The sequence below is a fragment of the Mesoplodon densirostris genome, chromosome 5 (genome assembly GCF_025265405.1).
Source record: "Mesoplodon densirostris isolate mMesDen1 chromosome 5, mMesDen1 primary haplotype, whole genome shotgun sequence".
Taxonomy (NCBI): domain Eukaryota; kingdom Metazoa; phylum Chordata; class Mammalia; order Artiodactyla; family Ziphiidae; genus Mesoplodon; species Mesoplodon densirostris.
In genome coordinates, this window is record NC_082665.1 from 150,124,663 (window position 1) to 150,144,476 (window position 19,814).

Here is a 19,814-nt window from a genome sequence, read left to right on the forward strand (position 1 = left end):
TTTATTGAGCAGCAGCTATGGGTTAGGCACTGTGTTAAATAGCATTCAGATCTGAATAAGATTTTGTGTAATAGGAAAACAACAAATAGGTTTTGTAGTAGAAATACCTTCAGAGTATAGTAGAGCCCCCAAATAGAGAAATTAACAAAAATACAAGTGGATTTTTCATCTAAGTTATTGTTAGACATTATTAAGTTATTTAATTAAGTCCCTGCAATGTACCAAGATTTGGTACATTAAAGAACCAAGTTTTGGGAGGAGAAGTAGTTGATTGGGAGGCATCGTTGGACAAGGTGTAGATAAAACTCAACTGATGTCTTTGTTCTACCTATAATTTGCTGTGTGAACTTGAATGGATAGAGTAATTTCATCTTTTCTGGCCTTGTTTTTAAATTTAGAGTTACAAGTAAGGAAACTTCTTACATGCTGTCTTATATCTGGGGTTATGATTTTACTTTGGGTCAGCTGTCTTTAGTCTTTTGCTTATCTGTTGTTGATCTCTTGTGATTATAGATACATATTACATTAATACTTTTGTTGGCTTTCCACATCTTGCCTCCAGGAAGACCATATCTTGTGAGCCATCTCCATAGATCCCCATGGGCTGCTCTTCAGCATTGCTGCCCATTATAATTATTATGCCCACCTTGCATCTACTAGTTAGGTGATGCTACCTTCTTTCTGCTATTCTGTGATCTCATCTTCATTGTACTGGAAGCCAAATTCTGTTTGAGTATCTCCTATTGCCAGCTCTAGCCTACAGAATACAGCTGTTATGGAGTTTCTCAGCAATGCCTGTGCCCCCATCACCAGTCTTTTCTTTATTGCCTTGGTAAACAATATTCTCTGGGCCCTCCTGAGGAACACACTCAACTAGTAGGTCTTCTGAGTTTATACAACAGATCCTTTATGGCATGCTTACTTCACTGTGTTTTAAATGCCTTTCTTCACAGTCTGCCACAGCTATTCTTGGATCTCTTATTTCATTAATATGCAACGTTGCTTTTTCCAGGAGTCACCCAGCAATGCATTAGGCCATTTCCATGGGCCTTAAATCCTGAGGCAAGGGAGAGTGCCCTATATCCAAAAACTCTCTCGTATCCTGTTTGATATTCCCATTCCCCAGTCCAGTACCCTCAGCAGACACTCTCTTGGTTCTTACTGGTTCAAGTTGGCCCATTCCTGCAGCACCTATAGCATATAATCCTTCTCCTTTAGCAGACCCAGTACTTCCCCATTTGGACTATGCGGAAATTTGACCTTAGCTTGGAGCTACAAGGGAAGGTTAGTATAGAGCGTGAGGAGGGCTACTAGCATTGTCCTTAAGGAACTTGCTTCGCTTGAGGTTTCCATGTATTCGAGGGGAGGGGTGGGGGGAGGAGGCCTGCTACCCTCTAACATGAGACTTATTTGCAGACCCACAAGTTTGTGGGAAACTTGGAATTGAAGGTTATCAGCTGCATCCACCAGTTATTCTTTGAACTTGCACTTCTTTCCTTTATGGCCCTGATTTTGGCATAGACTTGCCTGGGATGCAAAGTCCCTTAAATTCTGCCACCCTTAAAATTGAGTTCTGGGTCTGGTCTTCAATATTTTCAGCTCTTTATCTGCAGGGGATAAGGATCTCTTTAAATGTTGCCAGTTGTTGATTTAAACTGGTGATTAATTAGCCTGTCATTTTCTCTGTTTAGCATCTCAGTGACAGCCATAGTCCTTAGTCCTTACAGTTATTAATTACCCTCATCCCTCAAATGCTTGGCATGTTGTACAAGCTAAGTGCACATCTCCATTCAACCACAAGTGAATTAGCAAATGGCTGCTATTCTGTGTCAGAGACTACGGTTAACTTCACTTACAAACAGAAACTGAGTCTTTCCTCATAGTAGTCCTTCCTTCAAGTGATCCAACCTCAGAATCCCATCACTGAGGTCTGCTTCTTAGGACTACTTTTGGTACCAACTGTTCAGGTCACATTCCTTAGAAGCCCAGCCTTAGTCAGAGATTTTTGTGCTAGTGATACATTGAAGTTTGTATTCTCCTGAGAAGCCTCTAAGAAAGTGAGGAATGTAGGATTAAGCAGGAGACACACTAACAGAAATGTGGTTTCCGAAGAAGTTTTGTCTGAGCATCATCTCAGAAGGAACTTTGAAAAATAAATTGCACCTCAGAGGTTGTACTGTCCTGAGGCAAGGAGGTTGGGCTCTTTTACCCTCCTGTATCATTCCCCACTGGCTATGAGCCTCATCCTGAAGGAGGGAAAGGGTGTATACAGGAGAGGCAAGGTAGAGCATAGGAATCTTTGTACCAGGTGGTTCTTTTCAGCCATGGTCAATTCTCCAGAGAAAGATGCAGATAAGCGCCATTAGCTGTCAATACAGGAAGAAGCAGGAAGATTAGCCTTGTATATTAGGATTTGGACATCTGGGCGGGGCATCAACAGCATCTACCACAGGTACCTCCTATGTGCTAGAGACTTTACCAGCAAGCATTATCTCATTCAGTGGAGTGCTCGAGCTACCTTGAATCAGCTTTCAAGAGAGTGATTATGCACATCCATTCACTTATATGAGTTCAGTATCATTGGTAGCTTGAAATTGGCCATGTAGGGAGTAATCACATCACAGAAATCTGCAAATGCAACAATTCAGGGCCCCATCCCCCAGAGCTAGTTGTTAAAACTTTTACCAGCATTCAAATTTTATAACAAATTTATGAAGTCGGTATCATATTTTATAAATGAGAAAACTGAGTATCAGAGTGATTAATATACTTGCCATCTCTCATATAGCTACTAAGCTATAGAATTGGAAATCTAGCTCTGTCTGATTCCAAAACTTGGACTCCTACTGTTACAGAATGTTGCTTTTTTTTTTGGCTGCCCCAGGTCTTCGTTGGGGCATGCGGGAATCTTTAGTTGCAGCATGCAGACTCTTAGTTGGGGCATGTGGACTCTTAGTTGCAGCATGCAGGCTTCTTAGTTGCGGCATGCGGACTCCTAGTTGCAGCATGGGGCCTTCTTAGTTGCAGCACGTGGACTCAGTCCCAGAATGCGAACTCTTAGTTGTGGCATGTGGGATATAGTTCCCTGACCAAGGATCGAACCCGGGCCCCCTGCGTCGGGAGCGTGGAGTCTTACCCACTGGACCACAGGGAAGTCCCCAGCATGTTGCTTTTTGAACACAGAAACTTCATTCTCTTTTTAATCATTTGAGAGTTGGCTAAATTTCTAGATGACCCGGAATGCACTTTGATCACCAACACCTCCTACTCCAAGTTAATGATTTTATTATATTTCCCTAGTAAATAGCAGCCCCAGGACACATCACTCTGTCATTTTGCCTCTGTTTTTAAACATTCTTCCCTTTATCATGTTTTCTTAACTGCTCTTTCTGGAAAGTAAAAGGTATCCAGTAAATATTTGTGAAATGAATAAATGATGACCCTTTAATGTGAAATTAGATTTTTCTACAGGAAGGACAAATTAACATACCCTTCTTTAATAAAATCATAGGTCAAAAATTCTCTCAAAGTGCCACAGTATAATGTGGGAAGTATTTCATGTTGAACCAGAGTTGATACACATTTGAAAAAGGTGTAGCTTACTCTCAAGTAACTAAGGGATTTTTAATGCATTTTTAATTAAATGTAAGTGCAAATAGAATTGCTTGGTTCCACCTTATGTTGAATTACAATATGAAGTAAATTGAATGATTAAGCTGAAAATGACTTTAGTCTTCATATAGACTTGAAAATCTTTTCAACTTTTGTGGCATGGAATTGACTGCTTCTGTTGTGTTTTTGTATTTCTGAAGCAAGGAGAAGTCAGGCTGAAGTGTTTGAAAGCTCTACAAAGTCTGTATACCAATAGAGAATTATTCCCCAAATTGGAGCTATTCACTAACCGATTCAAGGTAAGAATGCTTAGCTTATTTTCTTTTTCACTTTAAAAATGCTCATTTTAGCTAGTTTAGCAAATGACATTACCATAACAAGTGTTTAGGTCATATTCTTTACTGCATATTCTTTAAATGAACCTGTATTAAGTAGATGAATCTCTGCTTTACAAAAGATACTACCAACATGAGTTCTTATTCATTACCTTCAATAGAAGGCTCACCTGCTTAAAATAAGATTTTTTTCATAGACAGCTTTTTTATAGTTATATTAATTTTGCAAGGTAAGGTTTGTCTCTGTTAGAGAATGCCAGTTGATGAAAAAGATTTTATATTATAAACATTTATAACACCTCCTGTGTGTGCATAGGACTATGATAATATGGCTTCAATAGTAAAGCTTTCCATTTAATCTAATCATCATTAGACTAATCTATCATTAGTCTTCCTTGAACTCCCCCAAAGACATTACCTCAGATCTGTCTCCACTTACTTTCTGTTCATGGTTGGTTTGATGTATAACTTTTCTTCAGGATCGCATTGTATCAATGACACTTGATAAGGAATATGATGTTGCTGTGGAAGCTATTCGATTGGTTACTCTGATACTTCAGTAAGTATAATATTTTAATTTAATCTGCTAATATATTAATGTTTTTTCCCAGCATTATTGATGTACTTCACATATATAACCCTAATATATATTCTTATCACTTTAGGTTTTACTTTCACATTTTAAGGTTAGGTTTGAAACAAAATGTTTTGTTTTCTCTTTGTTTTTTATTTTGAATATTGTCTATTTCCTTTACATAAAAGTTCTTTTATGCAGTATCAGTGAAGTAACATACTTCTGTTTAAAGAGAGAGAAGGCTTCAAAGGGATAGGTTTTTCAAATAGGCTTCTTTGGAATTGTATAGAAGTAGGAGAAAGGAAATAAGGCATTTAAATTTTGTCATTAATATGATAGAGATTTTAAAATAGGAATAGTTAGTTTCATCTATAGAGCTTTGACTAAAAGCTAGGAAGAATCTATGTGAGAGAATGCAAGTCCTGGCAAAGTCATTACAAATCTTCCCCTCCCCCACTTTGTGAGGCTATATCTGTCATACACCAAACATCATGTATGCCAGGGTCTGTTGTTGTTTTGATCTCTTTTTACCTCCTTCTGCTCTACTACCATATTCTTTGTTATTGTGGCTTTATACTCTAGTATATGTTGTATGTTATAAATATGGCCTCTTAGTGGTTTGTTCCTTCTTCTTTGCCTTTCTTTTTAAAATCCATTTAGCTGCTTGTGGATTTTTTTTTCTTCCTTATGAATTTTTAAAGTACTTTTGTCTAATTCCTCAGAAACCTTGGTTGGGAGTTTAAATATTAGAACTCCATTTAGGGACTTCCCTAGCAGTCCAGTGGTTAAGACTCCACGCTTCCACTGCAGGGGGCATGGGTTCGATCCCTGGTTGGGGCAACTAAGATCCCAGAGGCTGCACAGCATGGCCAAAACAAAGAACTGCATTTAATTTTATGAAAAATTTAGGAGAGAATGGAATTTTTTACAATTATGTATTGTTTATACATAAAAATGTATTGCTTTATTCAGATCTCATTAGGTCTTTTATATAAGGTTTAAATTTTTTCGTAGAGGTATTGTACATTATTTACTAGGTTAATTCTTAAATACTGTATGGTTTTATTGTTATTTGATTAGTATTTAGTGTTAAAAATATTTTCTACTTAGTTATTGCTAAGGCAAGGAAACCTTTAATTTTTCTGTTGGTCTTTTATGTGCAGCCTATTAGAACTTTTATCCATGTTGACAGTATGATTGTATTGAATTTACTACGTAGATTATTATATGATCTGCAAACAATTTCAGTTCTGTCTTCTCCTTTTCTAACCTTAAAACTTTTGTTTCATTCTCTTGTCTAGTTCCATTAGCCAGGACTTTGAACACTATGAAAGTATCACTGATAGTGGATTTTTTTGTTCTTGTTCTAGGAAGGCATCTAAAGTTATTTCTGAGATAGGTTTTTGATATGATAGAAGTTCTTTGGTATTCTCAGTTTTCTGGGATTTTCCTTTCATACATTGTTGAGCCTGAATAAAATTGGTAGATTTGTCTAATGGTAAAACACCCATGCATTTCTAGAATAAATCCTGTTTGAACATGACATATTTGTTTTCATTGTATTTTGCTTAAATGCAATGTTATATTTAATATCCTATTTAGGATTTTCACATCTGTGTTGTGTGTGACATAATTTTTTCTGTTCCTTACCCAACTTTGAAATCAAGATATACACTGTTTGTAAAATATCTTCAGTAGTTTCTCACCCTTTTTCTGTTTTGAAATAAATTTGCTATGACAGATTAATTCCTCCTTGAAATTTTGAGAGAATTCTTTTGTTAAAGCCATGTCAGTTTTAAGTTTCTTTTGAGAGAAAGGTCTTTGATTACCATTTCTACTTCTTTTTTTTTTTTTTTTTTTTTGCGGTATGCGGGCCTCTCACTGTTGCGGCCTCCCCCGTTGCGGAGCACAGGCTCCGGACGCGCAGGCTCAGCGGCCATGGCTCACGGGCCCAGCCGCTCCGCGGCATATGGGATCCTCCCAGACCGGGGCACGAACCCGTATCCCCTGCATCGGCAGGCGGACTCTCAACCACTTGCGCCACCAGGGAGGCCCTACCATTTCTACTTCTTCAGTGGTTATCTAAGTTAACCTTTATTTCCTCTTGTAATAATTTTGGCTTTTCATTTGATTTTTATAGTATATCAGTTTTATCACAGTTTTCAACTTTATTATTTTATAGCTTATGATATTTTTATTCATAAAACTTTATTATTTCTTTTGTTATTCCTCGTTTACATCGTTCATTTTATTTGTATCCTCTTCTTGATCAGTCATGGCAGAGGTTTGTCCATCCTACTGTTCTTTTCAAAGAACTAGCTTCTTTTAGCTATTTCTTTCTTGTTTTTGAACAATTGTATTTAAAGTAACAAATATAACTTTAAGTACTACTTTACTAGTCTCCTAAAAATTTGGACATAGAATATTTTCATAGACAATCAATGATAAGTATTTTGATTACCTTTATGACTTTCAGTTTAATCAAAATTATTCAGTAGTAATTTTTGTTCTCCCTAGATCAGATTGTTTAAAGCTGTTCTTTCTATTTTATTGTATTATTTGAGAATGTGTTCTGAGTACTTTGGTCAATTTTCTGAATTTTCTAAGTATGTTTAGAAACAGTACATATCTGTGTTGTGTATATAGTTATTTATATTCATTACTTTGAATTTATTTAGTGTCATTCAAATTATCTATACCTTTGCTTATTTTTGTCTACTTTTTCAGAAGGATGTGTTAAAGTCTTCAACTACTATTGTTCACTTATCTTTCCTTTTAGGTTGTTGCTTGGTATACTTCGGAGTATATAGATCAGTACCTCTCTGTTCATGATTTGTACATCTTCTGATAATATTCACTTTATCCTTACATCTCATTCTTCCTTGTCATTGATGAAGAATTTTTTCCTTTTCAATTCTATTTTAAATTATTATGCCCCCTAGTTATAGTTTACTTGTAAATTTCACAAGCTTATCAATGTCTTTCCCTTGAACAAAAAAATACCCACATTCCAACCACTTGTCTTTTTCATCGGAATTGTCTAGAGTTTAAATCTATTGTTAAGGATTACTTTTTTACCCTTTTTTGGGGTTTTTTGCTTCCTTTTTTTTATTTAGTTTCAGTAATTGCTCATTTAGACAAGAGTAAACTTTGCTTTGATATTACTTCTTCCCTTACTTCCAAGGAAGAGTAATTCTCTCATAGACTCCTCCAGTATTGTCTTTTCAGGCTAGTTTACTTCCTTAAAGAGTATTTTCAAACCATCGAAGACCTTGTTTGGCTAAAAAAAAAATCATACTTTCATCATGAATTTAGAAAACGGTTTGGCTACTTTCAAAAGTCTATTTTTAAGGTTTTTTTCTATGTTTCATTGGAGGAAATAAGGGCAGAACATGTCTTATATAAAAGTATAGTTATGGCCCTCCAGCTGTGTCAGATGACCTAATTCATTAGGTACTTTGGTCCTTTTATGGATTCCTCAGAGTGCTCTCCCTTTTGCAGGAGAGGGAGATGTCATCCTGGAACCCGCAGAAGTCCTTAGGATGGACCTCCAAGTGAGGGTCCTTGGCTTCCCACAGGAAGGAATTCCGGAGCGAACCATAGTAAAGGGAAAGCAAGTTTATTTAGAGAGATACACATTCCATAGGCAGAATGAGGTCTGTCTCAGAAGGCAAGAGCAGCTCCAGGGCACAGGGTCTTCTGGGCAGGTGAGATCTGCCCAGGGGCATGGGGTCATAGGTTTTTATGGGTTCAATAATTTCATAGGCTGAGTGGGAGGAATATTCTTGCTATTTTGGTGAAGGGTGGGGATTCCCCAAGAATTGGACCACTGCCTACTTTTTGACCTTTTATGGTCCTCCTCGGAACTGTCATGTTGTAAGAGGGAGTGATTTTTAGTATTTCAATGAAGGTATAATTAGCTAAAGGTCAGTGACCCTACTATTCTCAAAGCCACCTTGGTTTGAGCTGGTTCTAGCCTATCTTAGCATCCCAACAGCTGCTCCCCCTCTTCATTATCTAGCATTTTGGGTCCTGTCCCTTTCCCTCCTGTCTCATCCCCACTCTAGGTATTTGTGACAATGGGAAGTTCCCCAGAGTGGACAGTGCCTCCTCTGGCTATTTACTATGTGACTCAGCGCCTGACTTTCAGGTTTCCTCTGTTTGAGTTGCTTGCCCTTTAGGTGGTCTTGTTGGGCAAAATGTCTTTAAAACTATCCAGGCTGTCTCCCTTTAAGTATTCCATATCTGGCCTAAAGGAAACATGGAAGAAGTATGGATTTCTACTTATTATATTGCTCAATCTCCTAATGTCTACTTATATATTATTTTGGTGAAAAATGAGCTAAGGTTCACAAAACTAACTCTCCAGTCTCTTATAGCATTGCATGAAATGGTCTGGCCTTATTTTTCTTGTCTTGTGGGCTCTCTACCAAAACTTCCCCAAAACAACAAGTTAAGTCACCTTTAACATCCTGTTATACCATCTTTAAATTCTTTTTCTCTGCATCTGTTAATTCTTCTTCTTTTGGTATAGATTAATTTCCTTTCACTTATGAGCTTAGATTACTGAGATATCTTGTTAAATTTTTTTCCTATGAGTTTAACTTTATCCTGAGGGTATTAGCTAATTGAGTTGATGATATACATGTAATTAAGTGAAGAGGTTAAAACTTAGGCCTTGTTGAGAGGGGGAAAAAAGTGTACTTTAAAAAAATGCTTCTGTCTCCCATCCTTGATATTCAGCTCTTTTTCATTCAGAACTAAAGTTTCTCCCTTATACTATGATGCAGCTACCTTATTCTGCTGCAAAGGTCATTCTAATTTATATTTGTCAGATCCCTCGATCTCCTCCTAGCCTCTAGGCATCTCCAGGATTGAATTCTAGAGAATGAGTTTATACCCCTACATCTTGTCAAGAACCTGTACAGCCCAAGAATTCTATAGTCATCTAGTCATTAATCTATAATCCTGTCAGACATTTTTAATCATGTTAATTAATAATCAGGAAATAGGTGTTCCCTCTTCGGGAAAAAAATACTTAAAGATACATTCCAGCAAACCAAGAAAAGGTTCAAGCTTTAAGAATACATGAATAGAAAGGTGGGAAATTTGTGTTAGTAGAGGAGTGGTTATGACTAGTGAATCCATTTTATATAGAAAGAAGACTAAATAGTATTGTAAATATTGTGATAAACTATAATTAAAAATAGACAATTCTGGAAAGAGTTACATAGTACAATAATAATTTAACTCTGTAAAACAGGGGCAAATATATGACCAGTGCCTATTAACAAAAAACTTACACACATTTAAAGAAATTGAGCTAAACTGGGCTAATATGTATCCCAAGGTATTAATACTCATTGTCCATAGGTGTGTATGGGAAGAAATGTGGACATTTTATTTTCTTGTGTTATCTGTGTTTTCTGAATTTTATATAACAATTAAGTGTCTTTTATAGTTAAAGAGAAATATTTTCAAAGTCAGACTAAAAAGAGAGGAAAATAAAGTCAGCATGCTTGAGCTTTTATAAAGAACCTTACAAAATTTTAATCAAGGTAGAACTGACAGTAAATATTTTTGGCTCAGTGTTACTTTCTGAATTTTTCAGTGGAAGTGAAGAAGCTCTTTCCAATGAAGACTGTGAAAATGTTTACCACTTGGTATACTCAGCACATCGCCCTGTTGCTGTGGCAGCTGGAGAATTCCTTCACAAAAAGTGAGTTAATTCTCTTTGAAACCAGGTTCCACCTTCATATGTTGTTTTGTCGTTGTTTTACAGTTAATGAAAGAAAGTAATAGTGACTGAAAACAGTGCTAGAAGCGGCCATTGCCCCAAGTTCTGGGGGCTATAATATTCTCACACCTACATGCACATCATGAATCACATCCCTGAGAATGATGTCCCTTGTGATATATTCCTTTGACCTGAAATCTAAAAGGATGGTTCTCAGCTAGTCAGCTTAGGCATGTGAGTGGAGAAAGGAGAAGTGCTTGAAGTTTATAAAGACTCCCCTAAGTAACTGATATTTTATTTCACCAAGTTTTTTTCCCTTTTAAAATTCTGAGTTCTCATCTTCTCAACATTGGTAATCTAAAATTATCCTCAAAACGCCTCCCAAATTTTCATTTTTTTCCATTCTGTCAGGATGAGGATTATTTTAATCAGTAATCCATAATGATGCTAAAAATTATATATGCAGTTACAGTTTAAAAGCAAAATCTCATCTATTTTTTTGATAAAACATAGAGCTAGTGAGAGTTTATGAATATAATTAAACATTCTTCTGAAATATATTTTTGATCATGGTCTACTGTATATGTTATATAACTTATTAGTAGATTAATTCATTCTTAAAATGTAAACATATTCTTGGGCAAGGGGATGTTTTGCTTTGTTTTTGTTCATAGATTTAACTTAGTGACTTTGACAGGTGAACCCAGAAGTCCATTACATGTTGTGATTTGTAATTATGCTAAGCACAGATGTAAATCATGCACTGGGAGACTGTTTGTACATGGATGATTAACTTTGATAATGAGCAGGCCTGGCCCTCCATCCAGCATCAGCAACTCAGTGCTGCAGCCACAAACTGCTCTTCACTCAGTGGTACCTCTCAAAGTGAGAAAAAGTTGTTTCTATGTGAAAAATCTTGAGGAAGCCGGCTAGTAGGGCATGCTGGTAATGAAAGGGAGGAAGAAAGTCAGAATTTTTAGGCATGACTTTTAAAATAAGATACTGACTTTGCCAGTGACTCTGACATCATTGGCTAATAAAGAATAATGCTATTTCCATATTTACCTTGAGGTGTTGTCTATCACAAATATCAAGGGTATACTGTAGTCTTCACTTCCCTTCTTTTTTTATTGTATTCTAGTAATAAGTTCTACTCGGTTGTCTACTTAACTTTTCAAAAGCTTTGTGTTTTTTTAGAAAGAATTATTGCGTCTATAGTTTCAAAGAAAAGATAGACTAAAAAGGCTGGTCAGCTACAGAATAGAGGCCATAAACTGGCAGCACTGTAATCAGAAAGAGCCTTTGGATAGATTTAATTTTATTTGTATTGTGTTCTTGTAAGTTTGAAACACTTGCTAAAGATTTTTAAATTGTAATATTTTACATAAAAATTGACAAATGTAAGCTGCCATTATTTTTTATTTCTTTGTGAAAAGGAAGTCAATTCCTATGCAAATGAAAGCTTCACTTCATAAGCTTGTTTTATGCCCCTGCCCTGAAAATATTCAGTTTGTGAACTTTTCATTCTTAATGATCTCTTTCAGCATTTTCCCACCATTTAATATTGTGATCTGTTAAAATCTTAGCAAGTAAACTGTAGACTAGCCCCAGAATTCCATGATAAAGATTAAAAAAAAAAATGTGTACATGCACATAGACTTAGTCTGTTTTTTAGTCTAGTGTATTAAGCTATACCAAGGATCCAAAAAACAGTAAAATGTATCTGAAATGAATGTTTTAATGTCATTGAAAATTCTACATTTTAATATTAGAAAAATTAAGCTAATTACTCAGTGCCTTATACACAGTGAATGCAATTATTTAAATTTGTACATTTTAGTGTAAAGGACCCTCATATTTTCCATTTGCCCCCCACCTCTGAAAGCCACCCAAATAAACTTTTTCTTAAACCAGTCTGATAGCTGTGCAGATATAGCTTCAAGATAATACTCTAGTCTTCTATACCCCCTGCCATATACTTTCCCCTTCCCTCCAAAAATACTGTTTCTCAATGCTCATTTTCTGCTTGAAATTGGTTTATATTTTATGTCACATAAAGTTTTTATTTTATTCAATTATTTAGCCTCTCATCTGAGAGGCCTACTATGACCTCCATGTCTAAACTAACACTCTGTATCCCTATTCCTAGACCATTGTATTTCCTTGTAGCACCTGAGGTGGTATATATTGATCTACTGTTTATCTCCAACCACTAGAGTGAGAACTCAATGAGAATAGGGATTTTGTCTTTGTTCAGTATTATACCCCTTTTACCTGGAGCAATACCTGGGAGTAAGGCACCTTGAGTAGTCCTTAAATTTTGTTAGAATAAGTCCTCTTAGCATATTAAAATTTTCAAGTCATTTCTTTGCCGTATTCTAGAAGTTTTGCCACTAAGTAATATTTTTATAAATTTAATGTTTCTTTCATTTTACTCAATACTGTTGGGTTGGTGAATATTGTTTCTAGGTAATAGGTTAGTAAACAGAAGATAGTGGAAGAAGTAAATCATGATTAAAAGTCTGAATTTTTACCATTATTACTGGAGGCTTTGGTTAAATTCTATAATTACATGACTGTAAAATGGATATTTAAGAAAATAGAACTCTATTTAAAATTACATACTTTAGTATCTATCATAGAGAATAAAAAGTTTATGTTTTTCATAAAGATTTGAACATTGATTAGTCATCAGTAAAAAAAGCTTTCTTTTACACTTTATGTATAGTTGAACTGTATGAAATTGTTTAGCTCTAACCACTCTTTTGACTTATAAAAACATCAGTTACATACTTGTGTTGAAACAAATCAGTAACCTGATCTCTGATACTGTTTCCTTTTTTTAACACTGAAATAATTTATACATTGAAGGAAAAGACTAAAATTCATATCCATGTAAATTTGTAAAGTTCTTGTTTTGTTACTTATTTCCAGGCTATTTAGCAGACATGACCCACAAGCAGAAGAAGCATTAGCAAAGAGGAGGGGGAGGAACAGTCCAAATGGGAACCTTATTAGGATGCTGGTTCTTTTCTTTCTTGAAAGTGAGGTAAATTTTTAACATAATTATTTATTTTGTTTTTGTTTTAACATTAGATTACATTTTAAATAAAATTGTTGTTTAATTCATTGTAATTAACGATATTTTTTAATCAAATGAAGACGAGCCTGTTTCTTACAAAACTGACTCCATGGATATTTTCTTTTTCTTTTTTTTTTTTTTTTTTCTGTTTTTTTTGTGGCTGTGCCACGTGGCTTGTGGGACCTTAGTTCCCCGACCGGGGATTGAACCAGGGTCCATGGCAGTGAAAGCCTGCATCCTAACCACTGGGACCACCAGGGAATTCCCTGCCTCCATGGATTTGATTTTATGATTATGGAATCAGTACTCTACCTTTTGTGGGAATATGTATGCAGGTGTGGATTAACACTGAATATAGGCTAGCAATTTTTAAAGTTTTATAATATTGCATTGTAATACTGCATACTTTTTATTGTTGCTTTTTTTTTCTTGAATTTTTGCCCATGCCTTTTAAATTATATTATTTAGGGAATTCCCTGGCAGTTCTGTGGTTAGGACTCCGTGGTTTCACTGCCGAAGGCCCAGGTTCAATCCCTGGTCAGGGAACTAAGATCCTGCAAGCCGCGTGGCATGGCCAAAAAAAAAAAAAACCACATTATATTATTTAAACAGTTCATGAACATTGTCAAGCTATTAAAACCATTAGTTCTGTCTTGTTTGAAAATGATGTTATTTAAGGAGAAAGAAAAATATGAATTTAGATGTAAATTAGTAGCTGTACAAGTCCATAGCAGTAATTCCATGTGACATTTCCATGTCAGTTTATCGATTAAACAGTTAACATCCATAACATACTATCTATCTAAATCTGTTTGCGCAAGTGAACTTTGGTTTGCCCACTTAAATGTTCTTTGATATTAGAACTGTATTTCCTACTGCTGGTATGACATTGGGGGAATGGCAAACTAAACCTAAAGACCCCCTGAATGAACAAACTTGTTGGCTTATAAGTGAGTGGGAACAGAGTTACAAAAAAGGTGGCGAAAATCTGGAAATCTAGGGCCCTGAACTTTACTTGGGGAAAGAGTATTTTTGGTTTGTATTGGAATGTTCAAGAAGAAGAAAAACTTGAGACTGTATGCTCAAGTTTGAAAGTGCTGGAGAAACCCTGTAGGAATGAGGAATAGAGAGCCAAACAGGCAGTCTATAAGAAAATTAAACTCAGAGAGAGATGTAAGAACTTACTCAGTGGAAAGACTGGCGTTAGGGCAAAGCAAAGCCAGAAAAGTGGTAAAGTGGTGAAGGAATTCCCGGTATCTTTTAAGTGAGTTGGGAACAGATAGAGAAAGAATAAAGTCCGAAACAAAACCAGTTGGAGAGTTGCGTTTGAGTAAAGGGCGTGTTTAAGAACAGTGTTTTAAATGTGTATACAAATTACGTGGGATCTTGTTAAAATGCCAGTTCTGATTCAGTAGCTCTGGGTTGGGGTCTGAGTTGCTACCTTTCTCACAAGCTCCTAGGTGATGTTTATGCTTCTGGACCAGAAGTCCAGGGACCACACTTTCCATAGTAAGGGTTTAAAGCATTATTTTCTTAACAAAGCAAGTGTGGATATATTATGGAGTAAAATACAGATGTTTGTGAATGTTTAAGGTAAAACACTAAGTACTTAATAAATACCACACTTGTGGTAGACGATTCAAATTAAATCCTTAGCCCTTTAGGTTTTAAAGAAATGGGATTAAAAGTATTTTGCAACAATCAAGTCATATTTAAAAATTTGACTTTAACAGCAACAGTAATTTCAAAATTTGATAGGGATGAGACACATATATACTATTTAAACTGCTGAAAAGTTTAGGGAATATGATGATCAGGCTACTTTAACTTGATTATTAATTGAAAGAAAATGTTTTGGATCTCTGAAAGCCCAAGGACTTTACTTTTTGATATATTAAAATCCATAAGTACTTAGTTTTACACAGTTCCATCTTCTGTATAAAGCAGTAATTTGTGATGTGTATTACTGCTCTATATTTCAAATGGTACTGCTGTTTCGTGTGTTTGCTGCTGTTTACTAAAGTGTTACAAGAACATTAAAATATATTTCCCAGTTCTCCTCTGTGACATTCTTGTCAGCTGCAAAAACAACTGCAAATCATACTTAAGGGTTTCTTGTGTACACCTGGAGCTGAATGCTTATTAAAGCCATATTCTTATAATACGGTGGGACTGTCTTATTCTGAATTCCTCTTGTTTTACTGTAATGTGTGTTTCAGTAATATTTTAGACTCATAAAAAGTTGAATTGAAAGAGACCTTAGAAATCATAAAGTAGAATAAGTCCAGCTTATAGATGATTACTGATCAGTTAACTAGAATTAACTGAATTGAAAATCATTCCTATTCCTTTGTTTTACTCGGATGTTAAATAGTAACATTTTAGTAATAGAATTCTAAAATGTTGAATTGAGAGAGGTTTGTAGTCCATGGAGTAGTAGTCCTCTTTTATATGGGAATTATAGGTGAAATGATGGAGAATAAGAGATCTGCCTAAACTAGTTTTTCTTTCCTTTTTAGTAGTCATTGGTTTCAAGTGAAAAAATACCTTGTGTATTTGAGATACATGCCATATAGTAGGATAAATGGTACTTGCGTGTGATGAGTCCATATTTCCCTATATGTAGTGTGACCATAATACTTACTGTACAAACTGTGATGCTTTTCAGAGTGACAAGGATGCTATTAATAATTATTCCAAAGCACTAATCATAACCCAGAACATTTCTGGACAATCGGGAAGTATGGTAACTGTCCTTCTAGGCATATGGAATGATGAGGTGCATTATGACAGTAATTTAAGACAGAAAGTTAACAGACATATTATTGATATAACCAGGAAATCTCCCCAGAGTGATAACTTTTTGGGGTTCTTTTTAAATATGTTCTTCAAGCTTCACCAATAACTGGCTCTGCTTTTGCAGAGACTAAAAGCCATATAACAGTATTTAGAAATTTTAGGCTTAATAATTTGGAATGGTTATTTGCACTGTAAATGATTTTCCATAAAAGGAATAAGTGTAAGATTCCATTATACAGTGAACTCCTTTAGTGTATTTAACTATTCGACAGAGAAGTGAGCAGGGCAGAAGAAACATGCGGTAAAATATTTATGAGTAACCTTGAAGCCAATTAAAGATAAATGGTAACACACCCAGAAAATTGTAATTAAAGTCACCAGGAAAATGAGATTAGTTTGTTATATACGGGATTAGAGGACACCCTATAAAATAAATTATACTTAGATATAGCAAGGTAAAGTTCACCTAGACAATAAATATAATTTTAATTTATGTTATATAATTTATACATAAATTTTAATATAATTCTGATTATCTATTTGCTGTACAATGACTCTTTCTCCATTAATGAGCTACCTTTTTTGTTCATCTAATTCCCAAGGAGTACAAAGAATGCTTGCAAATGCCTGATTTTCATGCTGCTTTTATAAAATTATGTTACAAAAAACCGCGTTTAGAAAGTAAACTTCTGTGTCGTTGTTAGGGTTCCAGATCCTTTTTTTTTTTTTTAATAAATTTATTTGTTTGTTTTTGGCTGCATTGTGTCTTCGTTGCTGCCGCAGGCTTTCTCTAGTTATGTTGAGCAGGGGCTTCTCTTGTCGCAGAGCACGGGCTCCAGGCACAAGGTCTTCAGTAGTTGTGGCACACGGGCTTAGTTGCACCGTGGCATGTGGGATCTTCCCAGACCAGGTCTCGAACCAATGTCTCCTGCATTGGTACGCGGATTCTTTTTTTTTTTTTTTTAACATCTTTATTGGGGTATAATTGCTTTACAATGTTGTGTTCGTTTCTGCTGTATAACAAAGTGAATCAGCTATACATATATCCCCATATCCCCTCCCTCTTGCATCTCCCTCCCACCTTCTATATCCCACCCCTCTAGGTGGTCACAAAGCATGGAGTTGATCTCCCTGTGCTATGCGGCTGCTTCCCACTAACTCTCTGTTTTACATTTGGTATTGTATATATGTCCATGCCACTCTCTCACTTCGTCCCAGCTTACCGTTTCCCCTCCCCGTGTCCTCAAGTCCATTCTTAACGTATGCGTCTTTATTCCTGTCCTGCCCCTGGATTCTTCAGAACCTTTTTTTTTTTATTCCATATATACATATATGTGTTAGCATACGGTATTTGTTTTTCTCTTTCTGACTTACTTCACTCTGTATGACAGACTCTAGTCCATCCACCTCACTACAAATAACTCAATTTCATTTCCCTTTTATGGCTGAGTAATATTTGATTGTGTATATGTGCCACATCTTCTTTATCCATTCATCTGTCAGTGGACACTTAGGTTGCTTCCATGTCCTGGCTATGGTAAATAGTGCTGCAGTGAACAATGTGGTACATGACTCTTTTTGAGTTATGGTTTTCTCAGGGTATGTGCCCAATAGTGGCATTGTTGGGTCATATGGTAGTTTTATTTTTATTTTTTTAAGGAACCTCCATACTGTTCTCCATAGTGGCTATATCAATTTACATTCCCACCAACAGTGCAAGAGCGTTCCCTTTTCCACACACCGTCACCAGCATTTATTGTTTGTAGATTTTCTGCTGATGGCCATTCTGACCAGTGTGAGGTGATACCTCATTGTAGTTTTGATTTGCATTTCTCTAATGGTTAGTGATGTTGAGCATCCTTTCATGTGTTTGTTGGCAATCTGTATATCTTTTTTTGAGAGAAGTCTGTTAGATCTTCTGCCCATTTTTGGATTAGGTTGTTTGGGTTTTGTTTTTTGGGGGTTTTTTTTTTTTTTTTGGTTTTTTTTGCGGTGTGTGGGCCTCTCACTGTTCTGGCCTCTCCTGTTGCGGAGCACAGGCTCCGGACGTGCAGGCTCAGTGGCCATGGCTCACGGGCCCAGCTGCTCTGCGGCATGTGGGATCTTCCCGGACCGGGGCATGAACCCATGTCCCCTGCATCGGCAGGCAGACTCTCAACCACTGCACCACCAGGGAAGCCCTGTTTTTTTGTTATTGAGCTGCATGAGCTGCTGGTATATTTTGGAGATTAATCCTTTGTCAGTTGCTTCATTTGCAAATATTTTCTTCCATTCTGAGGGTTGTCTTTTCGTTTATGGTTTCCTTTGCTGTGCAGTGGCTTTCAAGTTTCATTAGATCCCATTTGTTTATTTTTGTTTTTATTTCCATTTCTCTAGGAGGTGGGTTAGAAAAGGATCTTGCTGTGATTTATGTCATAGAGTGTTCTGCCTGTGTTTTCCTCTAAGAGTTTTATAGTGTTTGGCCTTAAATTCAGGTCTTTAATCCATTTTGAGTTTATTTTTGTGTATGGTGTTAGGGAGTGTTCTAATTTCATTCTTTTACATGTAACTGTCCAGTTTCCCAGCACCACTTATTGAAGAGGCTGTCTTTTATCCACTGTATATTGTTGCCTCCTTTATCAAAGAGAAGATGACCATATGTGCATGGGTTTATCTCTGGGCTTTCTATCCTGTTCCATTGATCTATATTTCTGTTTTTGTGCCAAAAACATACTATCTTGATTCCTGTAGCTTTGTAGTATAGTCTGAAGTCAGGGAGGCTGTTTCCTCTAGCTCCACTTTTCTTTCTTAAGATTGCTTTGGCTATTTGGGGTCTTTTGTGTTTCCATATAAATTGTGAATTTTTTTTTCCAGTTCTGTCAAAAATGCCATTGATAGATTGATAGGAATTGCATTGAATCTGTAGATTGCTTTCTGTAGTATAGTCATTTTCACAATGTTGATTCTTCCAATCCAAGACCATGGTGTATCTCTCCATCTGTTTGTATCATATTTAATTTCTTCTATCAGTGTCTTACAGTTTTCTACAAACAGGTCTTTTGTCTCCTTAGGTAGGCTTATTCCTAGGTATTTTATTCTTTTTGAGCAGTGGTAAATGGAGGTGTTTCCTTAATTTCTCTTTCAGATATTTAATCATTAGTGTATAGGAATGCCAGAGATTTCTGTGCATTAACTTTGTATCCTGCTACTTTACCAAATTCATTGATTAGCTCTGGTAGTTTTCTGGTAGCATCTTTAGGATTCTCTACATGTAGTATCATGTCATCTGCAAACAGTGATAGTTTTACTTTTCTTTTCTGATTTGGATTCCTTTTATTTCTTTTTCTTCTCTGATTGCTGTGGTTAAAACTTCCAAAACTATGTTGAATAATAGTGGTGAGAGTGGGCAACCTTGTCTTGTTCCTGATCTTAGTGGAAATGGTTTCAGTTTTTCACCATTGAGAACGATGTTGGCGGTGGGTTTGTCATATATGGACTTTATAATGTAGAGATAAGTTCCCTCTCTGCCTACTTTCTAGAGGGTTTTTATCATAAATGGGTGTTGAATTTTATTGAAAGCTTTTTCTACATCTATTGAGATGATCATATGTTTTTTATCCTTCACTTTGTTAATATGATGTATCACATTGATTGATTTGTGTGTATTGAAGAATCCTTGAATTCCTGGGATAAACC

General features: G+C 35.9%; 1 protein-coding gene across 2 annotated transcripts in view; it reads left to right on the plus strand.

The window, feature by feature from the left end:
* The window catches only part of STAG1 (STAG1 cohesin complex component), a 436,282-nt gene that overhangs the window by 330,079 nt on the left and 86,389 nt on the right, over positions 1-19,814 (plus strand). For both annotated transcript variants that reach the window (XM_060099648.1, XM_060099649.1), the window contains 4 exons: positions 3,813-3,911; positions 4,427-4,506; positions 10,133-10,240; positions 13,193-13,307. In XM_060099648.1, coding sequence (XP_059955631.1) covers positions 3,813-3,911; positions 4,427-4,506; positions 10,133-10,240; positions 13,193-13,307 — 402 coding nt within the window. The remainder of the gene's footprint in view (positions 1-3,812; positions 3,912-4,426; positions 4,507-10,132; positions 10,241-13,192; positions 13,308-19,814) is intronic.